The sequence below is a fragment of the Gastrolobium bilobum genome, unplaced genomic scaffold, assembly GCF_033153095.1.
Source record: "Gastrolobium bilobum isolate Gb01-03AN ecotype WA unplaced genomic scaffold, APGP_CSIRO_Gbil_v1 utg299104, whole genome shotgun sequence".
NCBI lineage: Eukaryota > Viridiplantae > Streptophyta > Magnoliopsida > Fabales > Fabaceae > Gastrolobium > Gastrolobium bilobum.
The window spans coordinates 485-12,822 of record NW_026899930.1 but is presented as its reverse complement, the minus strand read 5'-3'; the positions used below and the strand labels follow the sequence as shown (position 1 = coordinate 12,822).

General features: G+C 28.6%; 1 protein-coding gene across 1 annotated transcript; it reads left to right on the top strand.

Annotated features, from left to right (window-relative positions):
• Positions 1-402: 402 nt before the first annotated feature.
• Positions 403-869, top strand: LOC133294242 (WUSCHEL-related homeobox 13-like; the record flags this gene model as incomplete). The annotated part of the gene is made up of 1 exon (XM_061492896.1): positions 403-869. A coding segment is annotated over one exon (467 nt), but the record flags the coding sequence as incomplete, so codon positions are not given.
• Positions 870-12,338: the final 11,469 nt, after the last annotated feature.

Here is a 12,338-nt window from a genome sequence, read left to right as displayed (position 1 = left end):
GCTCTCCAAAATCATTTCTTTTGTGAAAACTTTTATACGTTGAGTTTGTCTGACAATGTATTTATTTGTATTCCTCCTTCAATTTTCTACTTTTAGCCATCAACTTTTAAGTTTGAAAAACGATTTAATGTAAGCCACTGATAAAGTTTGTGGATTCTTGAAAATATTTTGCTTTTTTTTTTCTTTCATTTTGCTTTAGCTAACTTATACCTTTGGCTTTTTTTTTTTCAGTTACAGAGCAGAAACCTAGTGTCGTGGGAAATATATGCAGTGACCCATTGATGTCAAATACAAAATGTCATGGTGGTCACATACCCAGAAAAATAAAACCTGGTTGATTTTTTCCTTGCATTTTGCTTTGGCTAACTAATACATTGGGTTATTATTACTATGTTTTTTCAGTTCCCAAGCAGAAACGTAGTGGTGTAGTGGGAGATATAAGCAGTGACCCATTGACCCACAAGAGGTGGACTCCAACGCTCAAGCAGCTTCAGATTCTTGGGCGAATATTTGAGGAGGGGAAGGGGAAGGGAACTACAAACAAGGAAAAAATCAAGGAGATAACCGCTGAACTGAGCCAGTATGGCCAAATATCCGAAAGAAATGTTTATAATTGGTTTCAGAACAAGCGAGCTCGACGGAAAAGAAAACGGCATAATGTGACAGAGGGTAAGGGTAACACTGAATCAGAAATAAACAATGAGGAATATCAGTCCCAACCAAGGGATAAAAAATTGTGCTTACAGAACCCTGAAGACTTGCAGTACTTGGATTCAGATTCTTACATACCATATGCTTCCATGTTCTGGTCAGATGATTTGTATACAGTGTCTGTTTTTGATGATGTGCCATCAAACACAAGTATGTAAAATCTTCATTAGCAATAATTTTTTATGAGCTCATTTGGTATATTGTACATAGTATAGTTATTTGTTATTGGCGTTTTTGAATTTTTACGAGTTACAATTTTTTTTTTTTTTTTTTTTTTTAGGAAGTGACTATCTAGCTGGAGGAGAAACTGAAGCACCTGGGAGTTCCAAATTATAACAGAAAGCCGGAGACTGCATTTTGGAGGGGTGACATTTATTGCATCTTCTAGCTGTAAAGAACCAGGATTGTGGTGGTTGGGCTTGTGCTCATGAGAAATCAAATTGAACCAATGAAAACTTGGTAACTTAACTCTTTAATTAGCCATCCTTTTGTGATTAGCTCTAAAATACCTGGATTCATTTGTCTTGAATATTTTTCTGATTATGTGTTATTGAATTACTGCTTTGATATAATTCTCGTTATATACAAATTGGTGTTTTATGCTGACATGTCATAGTTTAATGTCAAGGTGTACGTTAACCTTGAATAAATTTGAGGCATTCAAGTTTTGTTCTGAGGTATACGTCTAATGATTCTTAAAATTTGTGTGATGATAAAGTCAAGACATATATTAAATCCATAAACGGGTGACTGGCGAGAAAATAACAAAAATCGGGGTATAATCTAATTCCCACATATCATACTAAATCCATACAAAATAAGAGACTATGTGTTGGTTTAGTACTGCAGTCACCCCTGAAACTTTGCGGACAAGATCGATTTTAGAGCAGTCTATGAAGCAATGGCTTTACTAAAGATATTCCGTACAATAAATATATCTCATTTGGTATAATGTAATATTGTTTTTATAATATATTATTAATTTAAGATATTAATTAATAATATTTATATTTTAAAACCATTGACTTATGAATATGATATGCGGACTTTAATTAATCAAATACGGACCGGTTAGTGTAGATTTGTGATGGGCAAACCCATTGGAGTTTACTTATAAGGTTGTATGAAAAACTCGTTTTCTCGTCCCATTATATGCACAACTGTTGTTTTTTTTTTTTTTTTTGGTAAATGTGCACAACTTTATAAGGGTGGTGGTTTTCAATCACATAGAAATTTAAAGGTTATTACATTAAGTTAATGGAGTCGATCTTATTCAATTTCATTGTTTAATTTGCTATACTCGATGTTATGGATTCCAAACAAATTATCCCCTTGACAATCTCTACATGTATATTTTTTTTTTGGTATTCTAAATTAATAATGAACTATGGAATGAAGGATTAATTTCAATAAATCAGCTACTAAGAATTCTATAAATTTTTTAATATTTGACACATATCCTGGCAACTTTTTGTAAAGTTGACCCTCAGAATAATTATTCTTAGATTTAAAGTTCAAAGAAAACATTTGTTATGAGAGATGAAAGATTCGTCATTGTATTGAGATTACGGGAAATCCTCTTATTACCCTTTTCAATTTGACGTAGTATTTGTCGCCAATCTCATGGTAACATCCACCATATCATATCAAAGTATCAAAGACAGAATAACAACGGAACACCAGATTCATCATGATGCTATTAGTGTTAATAACTATGTTGCCTATAACTTTAAGACACCATATAAATTATAAATATTGAATAGCACGATACAGACAAGATAATCTTAAGATTACGGCTAATGGTTTCATATTAAAAAAAAAAGCTAACAAACCGTGCGCCGTGACTTATATTTTTATATTTTATTTTTTTTATTTAGTCTAATTATCAATTAGAGTTATAAATAATTAATACTATATAATACTCAAAATAAAATTTATTATTATTATAAAGATTAGTACTAAATTTATCTTGTTAAAAAATAATTGATATTATAATAAATTTAAGGTATGATTTTTGAATTTTTTAAATTTAAAATGTAAAATTCATTATGATTAATTATAATTGATGATTAATTTTTTCTTTCCTATTCAAACATTTGATATAATTTAAAATATTTGATGTCTTTCTTAAAAATATAAATAAATCAATAATAAAATTATAAATTTAAAAAAAAATCAATAACCATAATAAATTATAACAAATGCATTTTTTTTTAAAAAAAAAACTATTTAATTTACTTTTGAAATTTATTATTCACCTTTTGTATAGGGTGACTAAATCAAGATATCAGTCTTGTTTGATTAGCATGGCATGGATGAAATTTGCATGAATCATACAAGACTCGTTCTGTATAAGGTAGTGTTTGGTTCAGAATTTTTGTTTAGATCTCATCCATCTGAGTTTGGCATTTCACGTTGCTTTTGTTTGGTAGAAGAAATATAAAAAGTTATCCATGCTTCTCTTTCCCCCAGCCTTTCAGAATCATACGCAAAAAGGAAAGAAAAACACAGTTGAACTTTACCACTTGCAATGTGGTATTCGCAGAAAACGAGCTAAATTAGAAAAGATGAACGAAACAATGTGGTAATCACAAAATTCAACCCAATTTTTCTTGTAAAATTTTTGCCAACCAAACAACTTTTTTTTAATTTTCCTACCAAACTCATTTTCCTACCATATTAATGGTAATTGCATTTACTTGATAAAAAAAATCTCCTCTATCAAACGCCCCCTGTAATGCTTACTCTAAAACTATTTGTTTACACGGTAGTGATATTCTTTGTTTCTCTTTTCATCTTCGGATTCCTATCTAACGACCCATGGGACATACAATGCATTAGAGACGTATGATCATTACGCTTCAACCGGGTTATTCTATTCCACCTCTTAGAAAGAAAAGAACTTAAATAAAAATACTTAATAGCGTGGCGATACATTTATACAAAAATTTTATCCCGAGCACACGCAACGGAGCCGTAGACAGTCAAGTGAAATCCAATCCACGAAATCATTTGATCTATGGACAACATCGTTGTCAAGACGACAGATCCATTTTATGCTCTGTACTATGAACGGGATCAATTATAACAAGTCACACACTCATATTCCGGAAATAAAGAAACAAAGAAATTCCACGGTCGAACTACCAAATGAAAATAGAATGGGCTAAAAATAAAAAGAACTAAAGACTTATTTTTGTATTGAAAAGCTAGTTAGTCGGTTCTTGTGAATCTAATTCATACAAATTCCGTCCAATAAAATGGATCGGGGTTCGTAGTGACTGAGGGGGTCGAAAACCAAGAAGTGAGTTATTTATCAGCCAAACATTCAATTCTTCTTATGGCTAGATCCAATCTCCCGGTCCCCCGGCTCGTTTATTTTTATTTTTCTCATTTACATTTAATGAGCATCTTGTATTTCATAAAAATTAGGGGTAATATAATCTTTACGCAACGGCCATCCTATCCAACTTTCTGGCATTAAAATACGTTTCAGACGCGGATGATTATCATAAAAGATTCCGAACATATCATAAGAATCCCTTTCATGAAAATTCGCACCTTTAATTAGTATTAGTTATTATATATATTAATTATATTATATCTATATTAACCTATCCTCTATTATAATAGAACAAAAAATGGACAAAACTTATTGAACGAAGAGATGGGTGTTAGATAGAACTATGCACATGCACATTATTCATCCCAAATTTTATTTTATTTTCTTATTTCGTATAATTATCGATTAACGTTATAAATAATTATTATTAAATAATAATTAAAATAATAAATGATAAGGTTATTATTAATTTAAAAATTAATATTAAATTTATTTTTTAAAAATAATTAAATTATAAATAAATTTCAAGTTTGTATTTTGAATTTTTAAATTTTTTGAAATCCGAGAATGGTAAATTTATTATCATTAATTATTGTTGGTGATTAATTTTTTCTTTCCTTTTTTAAGAAATATTCAAATATTAGATATAATTTTTAATATTTGAATTCTTTCATAAAAAAGAAATAAATCAAGAATCAAATCAATCAATCAATAATCAATTGTAACTAGTGCGATTTAAAAAAAAAACATATTTTAATTAATTTTTGAAATTTGTTATTGGTCTTTTGCATAGGGTGATTAAATTACAAAATCAGTCTCATAAGATTGACATGCCACATGAAACTTGCATGGATCATACTAAACTGATTGTGTATATAGGATTATGCACAATTGCACATGCACATTATCCATGGCAAACATGTCAAATTTATTTCCATTAATTATAGTTGATGATTAATTTTTTCTTTCCTTTTTTAAGAAAAGTTTAAATTTTTAAATTTAAGATATTTAAATTCTTACTTTAAAAAAAGAAATAAATCAATAATCAAATCATAAATTTAAAAAGTATCAATAATCAAATCAAATAAATCAATAACAAATAATCAATTGTAACCTGTGTATTTTTTAAAAAAAAAATACTAGTTTAATTCACTTTTGAATTTTTTTTTCCGACTCTACCAGCATTCGAACAAGGACCATTAAGTTGTTGTCCTGTAATAAGCAACAACAATCATATTGACCACGAATGCTAGTCACTTTTGAAATTTGTTATTGACCTTATGTTTACTATGACTATATCCGAAATCAATCTCATATGATTGACATGGTAAAGATGAAATTGAGACTGATTTTGTATAAGAGATGAACGTTGGATAGGATTATAGACATGCATGATATCCATCCCAAATTTTATTTTCTTATATTTTATTTTCTTATTTCGTTAAATTATCAATTTGCGTTATAAATAATTATTATTATATAATGATTAAAATAATAAATAATATTGTTATTAGTTTAAAAAGTTAGTATTAAATTTACTTTGTTAAAAACTAAATAAATTTCAGACTTGAATTTTGAATTTTTTTAAATTTAAAAATGGTAAATTTAGCATCATTAATTATAGTTGACGATTTAGTTTTTCTTTCCTTTTTTTAAAATATTCAAATATTAGATATAATTTGAAATATTTGAAATCTCTCCAAAAAAATATAAACAAATCAATTATCATAACTATATTAATTATTACTTTATAAAATGAATTTAATGCTAATTTTGAAAAAAGGGTCATATGCTGACTACTGAGTATAGTAGACAGCTCCCTGCCTCCACTCCATATACTATATATTTGTGTTGGTCTATAAATGTTTGTTTGTTTTCATCATTTTTCTTTCCTTTGCAGTGTTCATTTTTCAGACATTGCTGAATTTTCTATCTCTTCCTCAAGGACAGACATGCAGCAGAGACAGATAACGAATCTGATGGAATGGCAGAAACAGGTTCAGAATGAGAATGTTGTTGCCAACAATGGGAAGGTTATCATGACTGATGAGCAGTTGGAAACTCTGAGGAAACAAATCGCAGCTTATGCCAACATTTCAGAGCAACTACTTCAGAAGCACAAAACACTCTCAGTTCAGCGCAATCTTCCAGGTCTTTCTTTCATTTTCATTTTGCACCTTGTTCTTCTTCTTTGTGGAAATGCTTAATTAGTTACCACCTTATCATAATTGTCCAATATTTATTACTCTAGAACGACCTCATTTTGCTCTCCAAAATCATTTCTTTTGTGAAAACTTTTATACGTTGAGTTTGTCTGACAATGTATTTATTTGTATTCCTCCTTCAATTTTCTACTTTTAGCCATCAACTTTTAAGTTTGAAAAACGATTTAATGTAAGCCACTGATAAAGTTTGTGGATTCCAATTGAGGAGCACATTTTGTATGTAATGGGTATTCTCTTATCAAAAAAGGACAAAAAATAATTACAAAGACAGAGATGATGTAAATGTATTTACTCTTTTTTTTTAGTATTTAGTAAAGTATGTACCGAATACTCACTATTCTCATAGTAGCATTGAAAATATTTTGCTTTTTTTTTTCTTTCATTTTGCTTTAGCTAACTTATACCTTTGGCTTTTTTTTTTTTTCAGTTACAGAGCAGAAACCTAGTGTCGTGGGAAATATATGCAGTGACCCATTGATGTCAAATACAAAATGTCATGGTGGTCACATACCCAGAAAAATAAAACCTGGTTGATTTTTTCCTTGCATTTTGCTTTGGCTAACTAATACATTGGGTTATTATTACTATGTTTTTTCAGTTCCCAAGCAGAAACGTAGTGGTGTAGTGGGAGATATAAGCAGTGACCCATTGACCCACAAGAGGTGGACTCCAACGCTCAAGCAGCTTCAGATTCTTGGGCGAATATTTGAGGAGGGGAAGGGGAAGGGAACTACAAACAAGGAAAAAATCAAGGAGATAACCGCTGAACTGAGCCAGTATGGCCAAATATCCGAAAGAAATGTTTATAATTGGTTTCAGAACAAGCGAGCTCGACGGAAAAGAAAACGGCATAATGTGACAGAGGGTAAGGGTAACACTGAATCAGAAATAAACAATGAGGAATATCAGTCCCAACCAAGGGATAAAAAATTGTGCTTACAGAACCCTGAAGACTTGCAGTACTTGGATTCAGATTCTTACATACCATATGCTTCCATGTTCTGGTCAGATGATTTGTATACAGTGTCTGTTTTTGATGATGTGCCATCAAACACAAGTATGTAAAATCTTCATTAGCAATAATTTTTTATGAGCTCATTTGGTATATTGTACATAGTATAGTTATTTGTTATTGGCGTTTTTGAATTTTTACGAGTTACAATTTTTTTTTTTTTTTTTTTTTTTCAGGAAGTGACTATCTAGCTGGAGGAGAAACTGAAGCACCTGGGAGTTCCAAATTATAACAGAAAGCCGGAGACTGCATTTTGGAGGGGTGACATTTATTGCATCTTCTAGCTGTAAAGAACCAGGATTGTGGTGGTTGGGCTTGTGCTCATGAGAAATCAAATTGAACCAATGAAAACTTGGTAACTTAACTCTTTAATTAGCCATCCTTTTGTGATTAGCTCTAAAATACCTGGATTCATTTGTCTTGAATATTTTTCTGATTATGTGTTATTGAATTACTGCTTTGATATAATTCTCGTTATATACAAATTGGTGTTTTATGCTGACATGTCATAGTTTAATGTCAAGGTGTACGTTAACCTTGAATAAATTTGAGGCATTCAAGTTTTGTTCTGAGGTATACGTCTAATGATTCTTAAAATTTGTGTGATGATAAAGTCAAGACATATATTAAATCCATAAACGGGTGACTGGCGAGAAAATAACAAAAATCGGGGTATAATCTAATTCCCACATTATCATACTAAATCCATACAAAATAAGAGACTATGTGTTGGTTTAGTACTGCAGTCACCCCTGAAACTTTGCGGACAAGATCGATTTTAGAGCAGTCTATGAAGCAATGGCTTTACTAAAGATATTCCGTACAATAAATATATCTCATTTGGTATAATGTAATATTGTTTTTATAATATATTATTAATTTAAGATATTAATTAATAATATTTATATTTTAAAACCATTGACTTATGAATATGATATGCGGACTTTAATTAATCAAATACGGACCGGTTAGTGTAGATTTGTGATGGGCAAACCCATTGGAGTTTACTTATAAGGTTGTATGAAAAACTCGTTTTCTCGTCCCATTATATGCACAACTGTTGTTTTTTTTTTTTTTTTTGGTAAATGTGCACAACTTTATAAGGGTGGTGGTTTTCAATCACATAGAAATTTAAAGGTTATTACATTAAGTTAATGGAGTCGATCTTATTCAATTTCATTGTTTAATTTGCTATACTCGATGTTATGGATTCCAAACAAATTATCCCCTTGACAATCTCTACATGTATATTTTTTTTTTGGTATTCTAAATTAATAATGAACTATGGAATGAAGGATTAATTTCAATAAATCAGCTACTAAGAATTCTATAAATTTTTTAATATTTGACACATATCCTAGCAACTTTTTGTAAAGTTGACCCTCAGAATAATTATTCTTAGATTTAAAGTTCAAAGAAAACATTTGTTATGAGAGATGAAAGATTCGTCATTGTATTGAGATTACGGGAAATCCTCTTATTACCCTTTTCAATTTGACGTAGTATTTGTCGCCAATCTCATGGTAACATCCACCATATCATATCAAAGTATCAAAGACAGAATAACAACGGAACACCAGATTCATCATGATGCTATTAGTGTTAATAACTATGTTGCCTATAACTTTAAGACACCATATAAATTATAAATATTGAATAGCACGATACAGACAAGATAATCTTAAGATTACGGCTAATGGTTTCATATTAAAAAAAAAAGCTAACAAACCGTGCGCCGTGACTTATATTTTTATATTTTATTTTTTTTATTTAGTCTAATTATCAATTAGAGTTATAAATAATTAATACTATATAATACTCAAAATAAAATTTATTATTATTATAAAGATTAGTACTAAATTTATCTTGTTAAAAAATAATTGATATTATAATAAATTTAAGGTATGATTTTTGAATTTTTTAAATTTAAAATGTGAAATTCATTATGATTAATTATAATTGATGATTAATTTTTTCTTTCCTATTCAAACATTTGATATAATTTAAAATATTTGATGTCTTTCTTAAAAATATAAATAAATCAATAATAAAATTATAAATTTAAAAAAAAATCAATAACCATAATAAATTATAACAAATGCATTTTTTTTTTAAAAAAAACTATTTAATTTTCTTTTGAAATTTATTATTCACCTTTTGTATAGGGTGACTAAATCAAGATATCAGTCTTGTTTGATTAGCATGGCATGGATGAAATTTGCATGAATCATACAAGACTCGTTCTGTATAAGGTAGTGTTTGGTTCAGAATTTTTGTTTAGATCTCATCCATCTGAGTTTGGCATTTCACGTTGCTTTTGTTTGGTAGAAGAAATATAAAAAGTTATCCATGCTTCTCTTTCCCCCAGCCTTTCAGAATCATACGCAAAAAGGAAAGAAAAACACAGTTGAACTTTACCACTTGCAATGTGGTATTCGCAGAAAACGAGCTAAATTAGAAAAGATGAACGAAACAATGTGGTAATCACAAAATTCAACCCAATTTTTCTTGTAAAATTTTTGCCAACCAAACAACTTTTTTTTAATTTTCCTACCAAACTCATTTTCCTACCATATTAATGGTAATTGCATTTACTTGATAAAAAAAATCTCCTCTATCAAACGCCCCCTGTAATGCTTACTCTAAAACTATTTGTTTACACGGTAGTGATATTCTTTGTTTCTCTTTTCATCTTCGGATTCCTATCTAACGACCCATGGGACATACAATGCATTAGAGACGTATGATCATTACGCTTCAACCGGGTTATTCTATTCCACCTCTTAGAAAGAAAAGAACTTAAATAAAAATACTTAATAGCGTGGCGATACATTTATACAAAAATTTTATCCCGAGCACACGCAACGGAGCCGTAGACAGTCAAGTGAAATCCAATCCACGAAATCATTTGATCTATGGACAACATCGTTGTCAAGACGACAGATCCATTTTATGCTCTGTACTATGAACGGGATCAATTATAACAAGTCACACACTCATATTCCGGAAATAAAGAAACAAAGAAATTCCACGGTCGAACTACCAAATGAAAATAGAATGGGCTAAAAATAAAAAGAACTAAAGACTTATTTTTGTATTGAAAAGCTAGTTAGTCGGTTCTTGTGAATCTAATTCATACAAATTCCGTCCAATAAAATGGATCGGGGTTCGTAGTGACTGAGGGGGTCGAAGACCAAGAAGTGAGTTATTTATCAGCCAAACCAATTCTTCTTATGGCTAGATCCAATCTCCCGGTCCCCCGGCTCGTTTATTTTTATTTTTCTCATTTACATTTAATGAGCATCTTGTATTTCATAAAAATTAGGGGTAATATAATCTTTACGCAACGGCCATCCTATCCAACTTTCTGGCATTAAAATACGTTTCAGACGCGGATGATTATCATAAAAGATTCCGAACATATCATAAGAATCCCTTTCATGAAAATTCGCACCTTTAATTAGTATTAGTTATTATATATATTAATTATATTATATCTATATTAACCTATCCTCTATTATAATAGAACAAAAAGTGGACAAAACTTATTGAACGAAGAGATGGGTGTTAGATAGAACTATGCACATGCACATTATTCATCCCAAATTTTATTTTATTTTCTTATTTCGTATAATTATCGATTAACGTTATAAATAATTATTATTAAATAATAATTAAAATAATAAATGATAAGGTTATTATTAATTTAAAAATTAATATTAAATTTATTTTTTAAAAATAATTAAATTATAAATAAATTTCAAGTTTGTATTTTGAATTTTTAAATTTTTTGAAATCCGAGAATGGTAAATTTATTATCATTAATTATTGTTGGTGATTAATTTTTTCTTTCCTTTTTTAAGAAATATTCAAATATTAGATATAATTTTTAATATTTGAATTCTTTCATAAAAAAGAAATAAATCAAGAATCAAATCAATCAATCAATAATCAATTGTAACTAGTGCGATTTAAAAAAAAAACATATTTTAATTAATTTTTGAAATTTGTTATTGGTCTTTTGCATAGGGTGATTAAATTACAAAATCAGTCTCATAAGATTGACATGCCACATGAAACTTGCATGGATCATACTAAACTGATTGTGTATATAGGATTATGCACAATTGCACATGCACATTATCCATGGCAAACATGTCAAATTTATTTCCATTAATTATAGTTGATGATTAATTTTTTCTTTCCTTTTTTAAGAAAAGTTTAAATTTTTAAATTTAAGATATTTAAATTCTTACTTTAAAAAAAGAAATAAATCAATAATCAAATCATAAATTTAAAAAGTATCAATAATCAAATCAAATAAATCAATAACAAATAATCAATTGTAACCTGTGTATTTTTTTTAAAAAAAATACTAGTTTAATTCACTTTTGAATTTTTTTTTCCGACTCTACCAGCATTCGAACAAGGACCATTAAGTTGTTGTCCTGTAATAAGCAACAACAATCATATTGACCACGAATGCTAGTCACTTTTGAAATTTGTTATTGACCTTATGTTTACTATGACTATATCCGAAATCAATCTCATATGATTGACATGGTAAAGATGAAATTGAGACTGATTTTGTATAAGAGATGAACGTTGGATAGGATTATAGACATGCATGATATCCATCCCAAATTTTATTTTCTTATATTTTATTTTCTTATTTCGTTAAATTATCAATTTGCGTTATAAATAATTATTATTATATAATGATTAAAATAATAAATAATATTGTTATTAGTTTAAAAAGTTAGTATTAAATTTACTTTGTTAAAAACTAAATAAATTTCAGACTTGAATTTTGAATTTTTTTAAATTTAAAAATGGTAAATTTAGCATCATTAATTATAGTTGACGATTTAGTTTTTCTTTCCTTTTTTTAAAATATTCAAATATTAGATATAATTTGAAATATTTGAAATCTCTCCAAAAAAATATAAACAAATCAATTATCATAACTATATTAATTATTACTTTATAAAATGAATTTAATGCTAATTTTGAAAAAAGGGTCATATGCTGACTACTGAGTATAGTA